This window comes from Macaca nemestrina, chromosome 13 (assembly GCF_043159975.1).
Source record: "Macaca nemestrina isolate mMacNem1 chromosome 13, mMacNem.hap1, whole genome shotgun sequence".
Lineage (NCBI taxonomy): Eukaryota > Metazoa > Chordata > Mammalia > Primates > Cercopithecidae > Macaca > Macaca nemestrina.
The window spans coordinates 107,175,726-107,193,206 of record NC_092137.1 but is presented as its reverse complement, the minus strand read 5'-3'; the positions used below and the strand labels follow the sequence as shown (position 1 = coordinate 107,193,206).

General features: G+C 45.0%; 1 protein-coding gene across 6 annotated transcripts in view; it reads left to right on the top strand.

Annotated features, from left to right (window-relative positions):
* Positions 1-17,266, top strand: part of LOC105471817 (BCL2 like 11) — a 45,142-nt gene extending 27,876 nt beyond the window's left edge. For 3 of the 6 annotated variants that reach the window (XR_011612006.1, XR_981364.2, XR_981365.3), the window contains 2 exons: positions 2,646-2,770; positions 12,939-17,266. Coding sequence is in view for 3 of the 6 variants with exons in the window: in XM_011724562.2 (XP_011722864.1) it covers positions 12,939-13,037 (99 nt within the window). In the remaining 3 variants the exon portion in view is untranslated. The remainder of the gene's footprint in view (positions 1-2,645; positions 2,771-12,938) is intronic. The other 3 variants (XM_011724562.2, XM_011724564.2, XM_011724561.2) reach the window with 1 other exon arrangement.
* The last annotated feature ends 215 nt before the right edge of the window (positions 17,267-17,481 follow it).

Genomic DNA, 17,481 nt, shown 5'->3' with positions numbered 1-17,481 from the left:
CATGATCTGCCTGCCTCGGCCTCCCAAAGTGCTGGGATTACAGGCCTGAGCCTCTGCGCCCGGCCACGTGGGGGAGGTTTTTAGATGTGTAGACCTTGACTCCAGGAGTTAGTACTGTTGAGAACACCTGTGACTGCTTCTGCTAAAGGGTGCACTAGCAAAAGTGTGATATAGGGTATTTACTTGTTCACAAAGTTTTAAACACCTCATATAAAGGTGTTAATTCAGTTGATTTATCCAAAAGGAAGACACTAATTCTTATTTTGTGGAAAATGTTATAGTTGTTAATATCATTTATTCTTACCCCTTCTCTTCTAGCTCTATTTTTTTTTCCTGGACATTGTTGTTTCATATAAGTACCTCTTAAAGTTTTTTTTTTAATCTGTTTTCTCTTCTAGGGGAGGTCATGCTTAGTTCATTGTTGCTAAGTAAATGGATTTTACCTTTGAATTATTATTTTTCTGCCTTTATACAATGTTTTTTAGGCTTCTTTTAGACAAATAGACATTTTCCATTACAAAGGACACTTTCAGTTCTTCAGTATGGAATTTAAGAGTCAAGGATGTTTTCAAACACACATTGGATCTTCCTACCTTTCTGTGGGGGTGTTTGAGGAGCGTGCTGTAGTGATGATTCTGTTGTGAAATGGGAAGTGTGACATTGATGGACTTAAGAATTTCTTAAAATACTGTCTTTAGTTGGCAGAACTCCTGGCATCCTCCACCTGACATAAGCCAGTTCACAGAACATACGTTCCTTTCCAGCCTAAATCTGAAATGTAGTTTTTTTGGAAGTTTGGTTGGTTTTATAACTTGTCACTGAAGTAACCATTCCCTCCAGTTCCTCTGCCTTGGTTTACCTAAAGAGATTTTGGTGTTCCTGTGTGTGACTGGACGTGGCTGTCTCTTGGTTGACTAGGAAGAACTGGTGAGAAGTGGGACCACAGTGTATTCAGGATGGAAGTGGGGAGGACCTGAGTCCCTTTAAGAGGGTAGGTGAATACACTCAAGTCCCAATTCTGGGATTGTGTCTAGAATCCAACAGGATAGATCATTTCTGGTGGGTATGGAGACATCTCTGAACCTAGGCAGTGAACTGACCATCCCCTGGGCCTGTCTCCTTCCCATCTGGATGGGGCTTTGTAGACACTCTCAGGGCAGGATCTGCCCTAGATGGGGCTGCCTGAGAGAGAACGGCAGCAGTAGGCCTTGCCTGGCGCCCACATGTCCCCCTGCTGCCAGGAGCTCTGGGTACTGAGATAAGCTCGCACATTCTCAAGGATTCTGTTAGAGGTTTTGACTACAGAGCTGGATGTGTTCAAGGATCTTATACAAGTTTCTCTTTAAACCATGCAATATGAATGCATGACTCCGCAAGGCTTTCCTGTGGGCCTGCCCAGATGCACCTGGTGAATGCACCTCCATGGCTGCCATGAGTGGTCAGTGACAAGACATGGGCTAAGGCTGGCGTGGGGACTGGAGTGCATCACAGTCCCCAGCCATCCTCTTGTGAAGCTGTCAAGGTGGGAAGTAGTTTGAGTCACATGCAAATGAAACCTAGGCTGCTGGGTTGTCTATGTTACCTTGCCTCTCTGTTGAGGATGTGATAGCAGCACCTTAACAGGTTCATAGCCTGCCTCCCCTCCTCTTCTCCCAATGTCATTTCACAGTTTAATGTTTAAGATGGTCATGTCTGTGTTTCCAGTAAGAAGCAACCTATTGTTCCCATGCTTTTGGTAAAAGAAATTTGTCTGATTGCAGTATTTACAAGGTTTTGTCATTGTGCATATTCTTTTGCATATCTTAAAAATATTAGTGCAAAAATACAGTCACAAATAATTAAAGGACTTTAGCTTTCTTAGTAGGCTGGGATATTGGGGGGCAGGAGTAGGGATAGATTCTAGGTTATAACGCAATTTTTCTAAAACAAAGATAAATATATTCAGATTTTATAAATAGCTCATAAACACAAGGCCGGGCACAGTGGCTCACACCTGTAATCCCAGCACTTTGGGAGGCCGAGGTGGGTGGATCACCTGAGGTCAGGAGTTCAAGACCAGCCTGGCCAAGATGGTGAAGCCCTGTCTCTACTAAAAATACAAAAAATTAGCTGGGCGTGGTGGTGGGCGCCTGTAATCCCAGCTACTCGGGAGGCTGAGGCAGGAGAATCGCTTGAACCCAGGAGACGGAGGTTGCAGTGAACTGAGATTGCGCCATTGTAGTCCAGTGAAACTCCGTCTAAAAAAAAAAAAAATAGTTCAAAACACTGGATAATACTCTGGATAGTGACACAGTGATCTTCAAAGCCACAGACACCCGTCTTGATACTTGTTAGATTAAAAACAGTCCATTGTCTGGAATCACACTTAATGGTCCATTGTTAAATATTGGGGGCAGAAATCTGGGAAGGTAATGGGAGGCCGTTTTGGGAAATAATGAATTCAAATTACCTGCTGTCTTCACAAGGGAATTATCCTCTCTTGGCAAGCAGTGTACCTCACTGCGCTGCTTTCGGATGGATATTAACCTTTTAAATACTGACTGTCTTTATTTGCTTAATGCTATTACAATGCCTTGTCTAAAGTGTTAGTCTTTTATTGCCATGAGCCTTGCGAAGCCTGACAGGATATTTTCCCGTTTTTCCAGTTAGAGAAATAGAGGAAGTTGTCGTGTAGTTGTCATGTATTCAGTCCACTTAAGGGCAGTGGGGAAGCGTTTGAGACGGAGCTGTGGAGGCTGAATCCTTGAAGGAGGAGGTGAGAGAGGCACAGGTGAGCGCAAAGTCCCAGTGCATGTCCCCTCTTCTCTCCCAATGCAGTGTCATTCCCAGCTGACCCTGCCGGGCTGAACGGCCTGGCCCCTCTATTCAGTCGGAGTTTTACTACTACAGTGGATTTTGGTAACTTCATTTTGAAATAATTTCAGACTTACAAAAATGTTGCAAGAATGACACAAAGAACCACCCTTTTATATCTGCCCCATTTGTTTTCATGTTTTCCCACTTTGTACACGTGTACAGTTTATTTCAGAATAAACTACAGACATGATACTGCTTTTTCTACACTAAAAATACTTCAGTATGTATTTCCCAAAAATAAGAGTAATCCCTTGTGTAACCACAGTGTAATTATCAAAATTCACAAATAGTTTTACCTAACTATTATCTGATCTGTGGACCTTATTCAAATGTTACCACTTGTCCCAACAGTGCCCTTCTCAGGAAAAAAAAAAAAAAAGAAAAAATGTATTTTCTGGCCCAAGAGCCAATGTAGGATCATGCATTGAATTCAAGTGTCTTACCTCTGGCTCCATTAATTTGGAACCATCCTCTGTCTTTGTCTTTTATGACAGTGACATTTTTGAAGGATCAGGGCAGTTGTAATTTACAGACTCCCTGAATTTGATTTATCTGATATTTCTGCATGATGAGACTCACATTTTGCATTTCTGACAGGAGCACTCCAGAGGTGATGTGTCCTTAGTGTGGCACAACAGGAGGCACATGATGTCCATTTGTCCTGTTACTGATGAGGTTCACTTTGATCCAAGGTGGTGTCTTCCGCTGTGAAGTTAGTACTTTTCCATTTGTAATATGACAGAGCTTGTAAAGGACGAAGAGCTTTCCTTTCTCTCTCATATAATTATTTAGTATACCAACTTGGATTCATGGATTCCTGTTTTATTCAATGGGCTACAATGCGTTACTCTCAATGTTTATTTTGATGCTCAGATTCTTAAAGATTTGGCAGGAGGCACCAGTAGTGCAGGCACAGGGAGAACCAGTTGTGGGACAAAGCCCAGGGGCTGTGAAGGTCATGGAGCTCTTAAAAGGCATTTGTTGCTGAATGAACTATGGCCAGAGGGCCACTGACGCTCACAGCTCTTCCTATGCAGGTCTGCTGTGCGGGGCGCTCTCTAAGACTCCAAGCTTTGAGACTCCTAGTGGAGAGTAGGGAGGCTGTTGGTAAAGGCTAGGTAGCACAGGGATGTTAGTGGGCATGGAGGGAAGAGAGGTTCTCTGAGAAGCTAAATCTTTATTTTGGAATTTGTGAGAAAGTGAGCAGCTTGCCTTTACCTGAGTGGTGCAGTGTTTGTATTTCTGCAGCCTGCACCTTCTCTTCCTCGTGAGTGTGTCAGCCCAAGACAGCCAGACTGTTCTTCAGTAGCTGTTGCCAGTTTCTTTCATCACCCAAACTGTGTGAGTGCATGTGCCGGTTCATCTGCTGGACGCAGTGCCAGCAAGGATAGATTGTGATCCTCTGTAGATGTGGAACAGAGGTACTGGAAGGGTAGTGTCTACTTGGGTGGGAGTCTTGACCATGGGCCGGGGCTGCGATCCAAAGCCCTTAGAATGTAAAAATGCTTGCTCTTGGAATAACTGGAGCCGTTCTGCAACCAGCATGCCTCCTTCTTTCCCCTCCACCACCCGTAATACTGAAGCTGGAGTTGTTTTCCTTCTGTGGCTTCTAGGTTCTTCGCAGTCAGGTTGTCCAGCTCAAGTCACTCCATGTGCAGGAACACTGCTCTTGGCTAACTGTGACCTGGGCATGTCCTGGTGGTCTGCTGCAGTGGACAGCAGCACATGAAGCTGCTCTCCAGATGAGGCCAGCAGTGAATGAAAACCCTTCCACTGTTTGATCACAAGAAACAGTGATCTTTTGTTTACACTGCCTACTTCCTACTCTGTCCAGGGCATGTGCAGACATGAATTGATTGAAGTACACGTAGACCAAAATCTAGCCCTGAATCAGACAAAGTAGAGTTGAGAAGGTGGCTTGCAGACTGATTTTGATGGAAAGAATTTAATATGTCATTACATTAGCATTTTCCTATACTATATATGAATTTGAAATACTTATATGCTCTCCTTCTTGAGAAGTGAAATCCCCAGTGCTATCTCATTCTTGTTTTTATAAATGGTAGTCATTCTTCTGTGAATAATGTACAAAGGCAAGGACTAAAGTTTAGCCTGCTTGTTGGTAATTGCACAAACTGAACACAAACCCAAATGTGTGGTCTCAGCGTACTTTGGAGGTCTTCATTAATTGAATGTTGGAGTTTAATAAAAGAAGTTGCTTTCTGTTACTGGCTGTGAAAAGAATCATGGAAATCTGCACATCAGATATTAAGTTCAAATTAGACGTAACTCATACAATGATAGGTTGCCCCACACTTCACTCACATGAGTTTATAGAATGCCAGTTTTCATAACAAAGGCAGTCATGAGGAGCTTAGATAAGCTTAGATAAGCTCCTCATGTACCTGCCGTTGATCAGTGGCACAGTTTTCAGGTTCAGCAAGAGTTTTCCTTAGAGCTGGAGGAGGCAGCTCAGTGTTTGGGTTTAGGAGCCTTCCTTGCCTGTCTTAGACCACCCCATTTCCATCCCACAAGTACAATGGCCAGAGGTGATGAGCTCCTTGGTTCTTCCCTCAGACTTTCGGGAGCACATGTGGCTGGGATTGTGTGGACTATGGATTGCTGGTTTTCCAAACAAGCATGTTCTGTTACTTGTTGAAGCCAGAGTGTGATCTCGTAGGAAAACATGAAGCGTGGGGACTTTGGGGTCAGACCTAGAACCCTGGCTCCACCCTTAACCTTTAGGAGGCCCATTTCCTGGTCTATCCCTTAGGCATATAGTGAAGATTAAGTAAGAACATTTAGAGATGGAGCTAGAAAATTCGTATTATCATCTATTATCATAATTCTGTTTCCTCTCACTTTGAACTGTAATTGAAACATTTTTCAGTGGGTCTTTGGCGTTTAGAAAGGGAGATGCCAGGATAAACGAGTTGTGTGGTTGACCCTACTGCACATGCTGTGTCTGGGTGTAGGCAAATGTGAGATGAGGCTGAGGCACTGGTGTGTGCTTAAATGGCTGGGTGGGCATTGGGCTAGAGGAGTTGTGCTTGTTTGCACCACGTGTGAGTGCTCATCTGTTTGGCAGGTGCCTACACCTGCAGGGCTGCCTGGCTGCTCTGGATCGAGGCCATGAACACGTAACCATGAGGAAGGAGATGCAGGTGCCTGGAAGGGGACTTCAGGAGGTCTAACTGGGGTTTTGTTTTTTTTTTTAATCTCTTGAGGAGGAAATGAAGATGCACACAAACTAAGACTTGGCCCTGCTGCAGACGCTCAAAACTAATAAGCTTCTCGTATCATCCTTCACTAGACTTGTACCACCTGAAACACAGTGGAGAGGTTTTAGTTGTGGTTAAACTATATTACATCTCACTTAGCTTTTTTCTGAGGCTGGAACATTTTGGAACAGTGTGTTTCTTCTCTGAATCTAATATTCCAACTACTGGTGCCTCACACAGATGTCAAAACAATCTGTGTCTTCTCTGTGGTTGGCCATAGAACAGTGACGACTTCCGAAGTGGCAGGCGGGAGTCATTCCCCACTTTAGCCAGCACCAGGTCTGGAGTCTGACAGGCTAGAGACCTACCAAGTGGAGGGCTGTGCTGCGCTGCCTGAAGAGCCTCAGTGCACAGCCTCACCCCAACATTCACTGGAGAAGAGATTTGTCTCACAAGAAGCCTTAACTATCATAATTTCTTTGAAATAGTGTGTCAAAAATAGGATAAAAGTTTGGCTTATGCAAATGTAGTTTTTATCTGACTTCTGAAGACCACATTGTCACCATAGCAAATCAGCTGCAGCACCCATAGCTTTGCAGCACTGGAGGAGAGTGCTCTACTGGTTTGGGGTGAAGGTACCATGCATCTGGGAGGGAACTTCCCAGTGCCCTTTCCCCAGCTGTGGTGACATCAAAGTGCAGTAGGCACAAGCTATGCAAATATCCCCGTTGCCTTGGTGATGAACAGAAAGTGGATTTGGTGTTGGGCAGTATTGTAGCAATCTCCTCTGACACCTGAAAACAACATGCATGTGGAACCAGCGCTGAAATACCAGCTCAGCTGCCGTTTGACTGTGGTGGTTGGTCTGAAAGTGGAGAGAGACCGGATCTTCCTGAAGAGCTCCACATGATGCTGACTACGTGCTGGGCCTTTTTCTCTCTGACCTCTGTGTCACTCGGTTGCCAGTTAAAATGCTGTTTAGACTGCTGGGTTATGAACGGGTAGTGGGGTGGTAGTTCTAACAGAACCAGGGGGCGACTCCTAGTCCTCTGTCCCACCCTGCCACCTCAGTGGCCCTAAAGATGCCGTGACAGCCCCTGGGTATTCCCAGGCTCCTGGATGTCCATCCCAGGCCCTCTCTTCTGCAGCCTGTGGGGATCAGACACCAACCAGAGAGAGACTGCTCCCTCAGTTGCCTGAGCCTGGAACAGAGATTCCCTCTGTCCCTCCTGGTCTCACAGTCCAAAATTCAGCCTCCTATTATATATTATATGTAATATATAATAATATATAGTGTATGTATAAATACTTACATATAAAAAATAACTTTCAGGACACCCTATGCATTTAGTGTTGAAATTCTGAAAGAAACAAGTTTTTGAGTAAGTTAAATTCCTCTGCATCTCAGAGTCGTATAGGTATACCTTGTTTTTGAATGCCTCTTAGAATTAGGAATTGAGCTTGCTTTGATATGACGACGAAATTGTTTTTCCCTTGTTGCTTTGACTGCCAGGAAACTCTTAACTGTGGCTGTCTTACGGCACATCTCACCCCTGGTTCCCAGGATAACTCCTTGATGTCATGTCTGATCTCAGCCTTTTTTTAAATTGTGTTATGCACATTTGTGCTTTTTTAATTTAAGTCCTCCCTTGAGCGATGCTATTTCTAGGTCAGTGAGGTACTTACTGAGTCCTTTGGCCCAGTGGGTGTCAACCCTGCCTTTGGAGTGTGGATGAGTGGGCTGTATTCTGAGCTGCATTGTGGAAATCATTTAGTGATTCTCAGTTCTCACTCCAGAACCTCTGTGACCTCAGCTTAGCCTGAAACAAGGCCCCCTTCAGGTCTGAGGAGCAACGGGCCCTTCCCAGCACAGGCACAGGCACAGGGACAGGGCATGCAAAGAGGGAAGGTGCTGGCCTGAAAGCCCTCGTTTAACTTCTGTCCTGCTTCTGGCATTCCATCTTCATGTGGACCAAGAGTACCCATCCTGTCCTGCCACTGTCTTGCACCACCCTTTGAGTCACTTGCTTGACCAACTCTGTAGTCACTGGCTGCAAAACAGCAGGGAATGCTCCCCTGGCACTCAGGGTTGTTGTGGGGACTGAAAAGCGTGGGCTAGGTTATTTCATTTGTGGTGGCCATGGCAATCCTTCCATCCCCAAGCTTGGGCACACGAAGTCCAAAGGCCTGGAGTGCCCTACGCAGTTTTTCAAAGGATTGACTCCTCTCACTGTTGGGGAGTGAAGCTGAATCCAAAGCTGCGTTCTATAGGTGTCTGGTGTTCAACCTGACCAGTTCCCTGGAGCCAGGGCCTCTTTTCTTTTCCAAGCATCTGCTTCCCTGGACTGAGCAAGAGAGTGTTGTTCTGTGATTATTTTGGCATTAGAATGTCATTAAATTCCCTGACACTTGATTGGTCGTCTCAAGTGTAAATTGAAGATGCTCCTGCCCTGCACTCAATGTTCCTCGCTGCAGTGGCAGTGCCAGCCCCTGGCAAGGCAGCAGGAACCCCACGCTACGGCATTCCTGTGGCTCAGCTCCTTCCCAGTTGCCACCCAGATGAGCTTGTGCCATCTGGTGTCATGGGGACGTGTGAAGAGCTATTTAGGAATTCCCTGTCGAATGCTCGACACCATCTCAAAGGGCATTGTTCATGTCTTCAGAGAAAGACTGCCTAAGTCTATGCTGAGGAAACTTGTAGAGACAGAATCCTATGCCTTTACACTTAGAGGGTACAGTCTATGGAGGAGCAATCCTGCAACTTGGCATAATTTTTCCTTCTGGCTTATGATAAATATTTATCCACTACTTAGATTATCTTTACTGAACTGCTGGCCCCTTCTGCCTGTTGGCCTTGCTGCCTCTGCCCAGCTTCTCTCTCCACCTGCACTGCCCATTCTCCTCTTGTCCTTCCAAGAAATTCTCCTCTTTCTTTGGGGCTCGATATGGGGATTCACCCTCGTGCCTTCCTGCCCTGGCTCCCCGACTTCCTCTCTGGCCAGGTTTTTTCTCCCTCTCATCTTATTTGCCTCTGTATTGTCCTTACTTTATTATCTTGTTTACTATTTTGTGCTGGCGACACAGCTATTACCACCAGACCTAGTGGGTACACAGACACGTGCCTTGAAGTTGGGCCCCCACCTGATGCCGGTCAGCATCAAGGCCACTGGAGCCCCTTGCCCTGAGAGGAGCAGGGGCTGTCAGGAACTGGTTCTTGGCGGGACATACAAGGTTGTGGATGTTGAAGGAGTCACCTTCTGGACACATGGGATGGCCACAAAAGGCAGTTACCTCCAGGTAACCCAGTCCTCATATAGCTCTTGATTTAGACTATGAAGATTACAGTACCTAACTGGGTGGAGGCCCTCCTCTTCGTGCACTTGTGATTGTGTGTATGTGTGTCTGGGTAGAGAAAGAGTGAGAGAGGAGAGAACTGTAATATATGGTCACTTCAATTGTAACTTACTAGCCAATTTGGTCTTTAAAAATAATCTTCACCCAAATGAGTTACTATATCTTCCTAAAGTATTTTTGCAATTTATACTAAAACAGAGTTATCCAACCCTGTAAGAAGGATTGTTTTCACTTAAAGGGTGACAGACTGAGAATTATGGATAAGCATCAGTGAAAGGGTGTATTAGTCAGTTAGGGCTGCTGTGCAGAGTTCCAGAGACTGGGTGGCTCACACAACAGGAATTTATTTTTCTCAGTTCTGGAGGCTGGAAGTCTGTGATCTTGGTGCAGACTTAGCCTCCAGACCTGTAGATGCCGTCATCCCGTGTCTTCACGTGGTCTACCCCAGTGGGTTTCTGTGTCCTGATTGTCTAAGAACACCTTGGATTAGAGCCCACCCCACAGTGACCTCATTTTAACTTAATCACCTTATTGATGACCCTGTCTCCACTTACAGTCACAGTCTGAGGTCCGGGGGGTTAGAACGGCAACAGATGAATTGAGGGGACACAGTTTACAGTTCAGCCCATAAAGAGGAGGACACCCAGAAGTTTCAGGAGGGGGAGTGGAGCATCTTCCCTGTTTGTATTTATTTTAATAGTTTTTTTAAAAAAACGCTTTTAATCAGGAAAGACAGTGTGTCTTTTTTATATTACCCAGTTTAGGAGTGGCAGAACTTAAATGCACTTGTGATACACAGATGTCGCTTCCACCTGATTAAGAACCACTATAGCAGACGCAGACTTACTGGACTCTAGGCAGGAGGCCAGCTCTGCAGACAGAGCAGCTCTCAGGAAGACAGTCCAGGCATGGCTGCTGATGCCCCTTTATGGGTGTGTTTATTGTCTTAGCCCACATTAGATGCGAGGGACCACTCATACTGCAAATGACAGCTCCTGGCTCAGTCATACTTGCTTTTAACTGGCAGCTCCCCAACAATACAGAGATTGTCATTTTTAGTCCTGACTTTCCAATTCCATTTTGGATATGCTACCCTGGCCAGAAGCCTCTGGGTGTGCCCTTACTTTGACCTTTCACCAGTGCATTCCATCTTAGGGGGCTTTCTCTAATCGCTTCAAACTCCCTCCTGACCCCTTACACCACCCCAAAACCAAAGGCCCTGGTTTAGGAGCTGAATTGTAGCAGCCGCTCCTCACGTATCTAGATCGCAGGGAGATTTCACTGGAGCTGGCTGAAGCTGTTGGCGCTTTGAGCAGCATTGAGCCGTCAGTCTTAGTTCTGCGTCTTCGCCCCACTGCAGCTTTTGGCCACTTGCCCCAGTTTAGTGTCACCAGGCCCTGACCATAAGCCGCAGTAATTTTTATGGCTGCAGGTATTAAGAGGGCAGCCAGTCTGCAGAGGTAGGGGCTGCCCATCCTCCAGCTGTCTTTTGCAGTACGGGCATACGCTTCAAGCCAACAGCAGCTCCAGCCGGCCGTGCCAGCTGTCAAATGCTTTCTGGGCTGGCACAGCTCTTTGAATCCGTGGTAATGGCTTCCTCTGTTGAATGTCGTCCAAAAGCAATTGCTTGTCAACTTAAAAGCGTGTGCCATGTTGTCATGCCCGCCGTCTGAGAGGGCAGGCATCCCCGCACCCTTGCAGACTGCGATGCTTTAGCATCTTCTCACGAGTCAGAGATTGGGTGTAACTTTTGCCAAAATTTCCTGCATTTTCCCCACCCTGTCCAGCATGTCTTTGAACACCCCATATCCTTTTACATTTGAGATGAAAGCGGAACTCTAAAAACTTGGAAAGATTCTCTCGTGAGGTGACTTCTACTTAAGCTTGGTCACAGCCTCCTGCTGTCCTCCAAGAGTGGACAGAAGATTTCTTCCCTTGGACGCTGCCAGTGCTGGAATATGAAACTTAGCAAGTGTCAGCAGTTGGAGTCTGCCCTTCACGTTGACACAGCCCCCTCATTGGTGTCCTGTTGACTGTGGACACCCAGTCAGCCCCATGTTCTGGCCACACCGAGCATGGCAGTGACAGCAGGTTGGCACAAAACTTCCCTGCCTGGATTGATTACTTAGCCCATCATAGCATACACTTTCTTCATTTTAGTAAGTTGTGGTTTTATTTTGAATAAGTTTCTTTCAACCTATTAATATTAGTCTACACTAAAATTAACCTTCCCCTAAATTATTCTCACACACAGGCAGCAAAGTAATTTTGAAAGTTAAATCAAAACAAAGCAATCTTGTGTGTAAAACAGATAAAAATCACAGACTGTGGTTACAGAGTGCCTCTACAGGAATCGCTTACATAAAGCTGATTTCCTCCAATCTTGTTATGGAAGGAAAAGGGGAAATGCCCTGGCCTTATCACAATCCCATTCTGTCAAACAAGCGAGGCAGAGCTTGTGTAAACAGTGGAGCTGCAGCTGCAGCTGGTGTCTGTGGGGGCTGTTCGGGGTCTGAGGGGACAGTTGTCTCAGCCTGATTCATGGCCGGTGGTTCCCGCGGCGGTGTGTTGGAGGCATCCCCCACTCAGTGAGAAGGGGGTTTGTGGAGAGACAGTCACGTAGCCCAGTCTCGTGTGGATTAGTCATTAAGAAATGTCCAGGGCAGATTTCAGACTTGAATGGCGAACCAGGTTGGTAGCTCATGGCGTTGAGGTTGATGTGTTGTGTTGCCGCCGCCTTTGGCAACTTTGAATTTATACCTTGCACTTACCCACAAGATGGATTAGAACCTGAAAGTGGGCGCTGTGGAAGACCTGAGGACCCTGAAAGCATTGAATAAGCTGGTGATTTCCTTTTGAACAGTTCCTCAGCCTGTAACAAACATAGGCTGGTCACTGGCACCGAGGCTTTTTATGTTCTGGATTGCTCTTTCCTCCGCACACCGAGAGGGTAGGAGGATGGGGGTTGACAGTGCCTGTGTCTGTGACCATGGGCACCCCTCTGGGTCACAGTGTTTATCGTAGCCAAGCAGCCAGAGGCACAGTGGTGCATCACTGCACGACTTTGCTTAGCTTCTTAGGGCAGATTACTCCACATCACTGGTTTCTCAAATAAATTACAGCTACCAGAAATTCACCCCTGAGGGAATCTGCAGCATATTTGAATGTCAATTAACTTGGGTGGTAAGATAGTTGCTTTACCTCCTCTTTGAGTTTTTCAAACATTCTTTTGGGTGCTTTTTTTTTTTTTTTTTTTTTTCTATTTTAAGGAGTAAATCATTGGTATGCCTGCCCTTTATGTAGGGATGTCTTCCCCTTTGCAGGGAAATGAAAACAAGTTTTCTTCACAGTCTCAGGGAGGAATCGTGCTTTGTGATACAGTGCTCGTGAAGAGGTGCCTTTCATAGTGTTTAAGCTGGGATTGGTTGTTCACTTAAATATGGGCTCCCTCCCCTCCCCACTCCCAAATTAGGGAGAAACTAAGAAGCTTTCCTTTTGTTGTTTCAGGTATTTTTGAATAATTACCAAGCAGCCGAAGACCACCCACAAATGGTTATCTTACGACTGTTGCGTTACATTGTCCGCCTGGTGTGGAGAATGCATTGACAGGTTCTTTGCGGAGCCGAGAGACGTGCAGACATTTTGCTTGTTCGAACCAACAAGCCCCAGCACCGCGGTCTCCTGGTGCCATTATCATGCAGCCAGCGGTTCTCTGGTGGACGGGCAGGTGATGTGTTCAGAAGACACCGAGCTGGATGGGAACTTGACCTTTCTGTTCATCACCACACAGCAGAATTTCTAATGGAAGTTTCTTGTGAATGTAAAGGAGGGAGCATTCTTTGCTTTTTAATGTACAAACCATGGTTTTTTGGAACAGGATTTTGTGTAAGAATGGTGTTTACATGCAGTGTGTTTTCCCCATCACCTTTAATAAGGTTTTTCAAAAAGGAAATGGAAACTTTTTAATCAATTGTGAATAATTTTTGTATTAAAATTTTAAGAACCTATGGCCTATTCTCAGAGGATTATGTAAACCCTGCAGTGGAAACTGAGCCAGCTAACTTAAAAAGCTGCCTTAGTTTATTTTTAGAGATTACAGAATTTTTAAACAGGGAGAGGTGTGATATACTCCCTCCCTTCCCTACTATTGCCTCTTTGACCTTTTAAAATTATTTTTATTAATACCAAAAGAGTTCTTTTGAAATGGAACTGATTAAAAGGGCAGAGGGTCTGTTGTCACCTGCATTGATATGCCAGTCCCATTTGTAAATATTTACATACCTTTATAAATTCAGTTGCATCTGTGGCAAAATTTCAGACTATTTTTCCGTCTTTCCTCATCACTTTGTGTGATGTACCTCCAGTCTGGACTCAGATTCATAGATTTGATCCAGTGTATTTTCATGATAAAGTGAAACTGAGTCAGAACAAGAGTTAATATCCGCCTGTATCTTGCACAGTTCGAGTGATCTGTTATTAACTGGGAAGCATTTGGTGTTGGTTTTCATTCCATTTTGATGAGTATGTTATTGGGAAGTATTCTGAAGAGGCAATAGCAGTAATAGCAACAGACCTAAGTGCTACGCCCCTTTGTGCTGCTGGCTTTTCTGGTTGCAGGCTTTCCCATGTTCACAGGATGCACTGTCAGCATCAGGTCCCAGAGGGCCACCGTGTCCATTACAGCAGAGTCCAGCTGCAGCATCCAGCTCACGCCTCCATGGGAATGGGCACAGGCCTGGGACAGGGCTTCTGATGGCCATTTGCTTGGCCTCCTGCATTTTAGTCCTCCTGCATTCAGTCCACTGGCCCCACTCCTTTAAATTCACTTTGAAACATAGGCTTCATCCCACTTCCACCAGCACCATAGAAGAATAATTCTGGGCATAAGTCTGTGTTTTTCGTTCTTCCAGGACAGTTGGATATTGTCAGGCCACTCGTGCCCCCAGCCCTGTAGTGAGGGTGCTCTTTCTCTGTGCCTGCTCCTTGTGAGTGCAATGGAAGGAAACCACACGCTGGTCAGTCGTTTCATAGGCAGCAGACACCCAGGGAGACACAGGAAAGAGTCAGGTTAGGGAGCAGTGAAATTGAGGAGGGAAGACAATTTTGTGAACTATGTAACTCTTAAAATTTTTGAAAACTCCAATCATTAAACAGCTTTTAAAAGAAATAAGTAAATCTTTAAATGAATCAGCAGTGCTGGCAACTAGTGTTTTGCCCAATAGAAGAGCCAGAATGTTCACATTATTTAAATTAGGTGGAAAAATCTAAACACTTGTATCTTCATAATTTAAAATATATATATATACACATATACACACACACACACATATATATATATGTATTGCATATTCACTTTTTCCTTTAGATGGAGATGATTTAATTCCAAATATTCTTTCTTTAAATAATTTCGTTTCACCAAGAATCTCCTTGGGACTTTGACTTATTTTTAAAGCTGTGTTGGAGCTCAACTTGTTCCCTAATGTGTCTCGAGCCCATTTGTAGGGTTACACAAAGCCCACGGTTATAAGCGGTGGTAGGATTGCAGCCGCGGGCCTGCTGGACACACACACACACACCAAAGATGTATTTGGTTCTGGGCGCCCCCTCCCAGGATCCCTGTACTCATGTGCCAGTCTCCTGACTAGAGCACTTTACTCTGTTTCCTCAGCTCTGCAGCCCCTGGGAGCACACACTGGGTGCAGCCCTGGGCCGGGCACCGGGGGCCCTGTCCTGCGCTGCCCAGGGGCTGTGTTCAACACACGAGCACGTTTCCCTCTGGCCTGGTGGCCTCCAGGCTGGATGTGGAAACAGTTCCTGAGGAAATTAGAGATTCTATGAATTGTAGGAGTATTAAAGAACAGGCTGTTGGCACCAGAACTTAAAGCGATGACTGGATGGCTCTGTACTGTATGTATCTGGTTATCAAGATTCCTCTGCAGAAAGTATGCCTCGCGTGGGTATACGTTTTTACCTTTTTTAAAACACGTTTTTGTAGAAAAAATAATTAAATCCCCTTTTTGGAAACTTAATGCAGGTTTTGTGCCTTGACAACCTCCCCCCATGTGAGGTTTGTAAAAAGTGTCCTGTGACTTAACACAGAAACACAATAAACACACACAAAAGAGCTTCATGAGTGATTCTTCAGATGTCCTTCCCAGAAACCAGTTGATGAAGAATGTTGGGGGTGGGGGTTGTGGAGAAATCAAGTTTAAAATTCCTTCTGATTAAAAAATGTAGTGGAATACAGTTGTCTGCCGTTCCCCTTCTTAATGTATATATTGTGAGTATTTATTAGATTAGTAGGTCATATTTTACTTATCAACTGAGCCAAATGTCTGTGTGCAATTGTGTTTCCTTTACCTTTCTTGTAAAATTTTGTACAGCATAAATGAGTAAAAAAAATCACTGTTTTTCTAAACTTCTTCGGAATCAAGGATTGTAAATATTGTAGATTCTTTTTCTGTGTGATGTGTCCTACTGTTTCATAATGCTGTAACTTGTAGAAATATTGTATATTTATTTTCTGCTTATTTAATGTCTTAATTTCTGAAAAGTATTAACATCCCTGTTTCCCACACCCCTGCCGTTCCATGAAGTTACCTCCTGAGAGGTGTAGGGGGTGACTGGAGAGCTCATTGCAGACCACATGGTCCTCCAGGGTGGCTCTCCAGCTTTGGGTCCTGGTATTTCCAGTCAAGTGGGTTTCAATTCTTGGGCTTTGCCGCCCTTACGATGAAGTGTGTGTTTGATGCCAGTGAGAAACTCAGTCTGGCAGGCTACAAAATTCTACTCCAAGAAATACCCAGCAACCTTCTGTTTGTTCCAAAGCAACTAGCTTCTCATGCAAGCAAATTTTGCTGACTCCAGGCTTTATCTTTAGGAAAACAAAAAAAACCAAAGTATTAGCAGGTGGGAAAGATTTTTCTACTGAAAATGTATCCCTGACAACTCAGTGTTTAGAAAAAAGTTAAAATGTGTCACTTCCGGAGGTGCTGCATTGCAGTTGTTCAGGGCTAGGGCCGGGCGAGACCAGGGGACGGGTGGGACAGGTGGCTCCTGCCTCAGGACCACCTCCGGCCACTAACCCCTTGTGGACAACTGTGAGTGGTTGGGTTTTCCCCCACCTGCTGTGCGACTTCCTGTGCTTGAGGCTGGACTAAATTGTCTTCAGGAGCTAATTTTAATTAACTGTACAGCCCTCCCCACGCCCCACCCATTTGGTCACCGCATTTGGTCAGTCTGCTTCTTCAGGTCGATGCCCTCCTGATTCTCCATCTCCTTCAGGGGAGGTTGGGGCCCCACTGGACTGGGTGTCAAGATGTGAAAGCTCGTGGAAGCTTTAAGGAGACTTCATGGTGGTTCCATGCAGGTGGTTCTGCCATCCCTGCTGATTTATCCTGGTTCCTGTGTGTGTGTACTCACATGTGGAGGGCGGGGGGAACGTGGGGTCTACTTTAAACAGCATTGTGTGTAAGAAGCATCCTCAAGCTCCCAGCTAAGTAACTTGACTACTTTTATTTGGGAATTTCGGACCATAGAAGCTCTCTCATGTTTTATGTTCAGATTCTGTGACCACTAGTTACTGTATCAGAACTCTTCAGGTACCCACTTATAAATAGCACTGATCTGTTTGTATACTGATCCATCACTAACCTGTTTTCTAGGACCCAGCATATGTAGCATTTGTATTGCAGTTTCCCTGGCTTACTTGTGTTTTGCACTGATGAATTTTGACAGGGTAATTGCCACTTTACTTGTGCAATACTGCTGTAAATAACTGCAGATTTTTAAAGAATCTTTTATGTTAATTTTATAAAAATAAAACTTACAACTAGTTTTGGTGAGCTGTTTGATTTGTTTGCACAAAATGTCAGAGAAACAGCTGAAATTATATATGAACATGTACACGCCCACACATCTGCTGTTACCAGTCATAAAATGTAGCCGTGTGTAGCTCATATATTTTTGCTTGAAGACGAATCTGTTCAGTACATTTAAAAGCAAACCAGTCTTTAAAGTTTTGATGTGGCTGGTGCGACTGCTAGCAAAG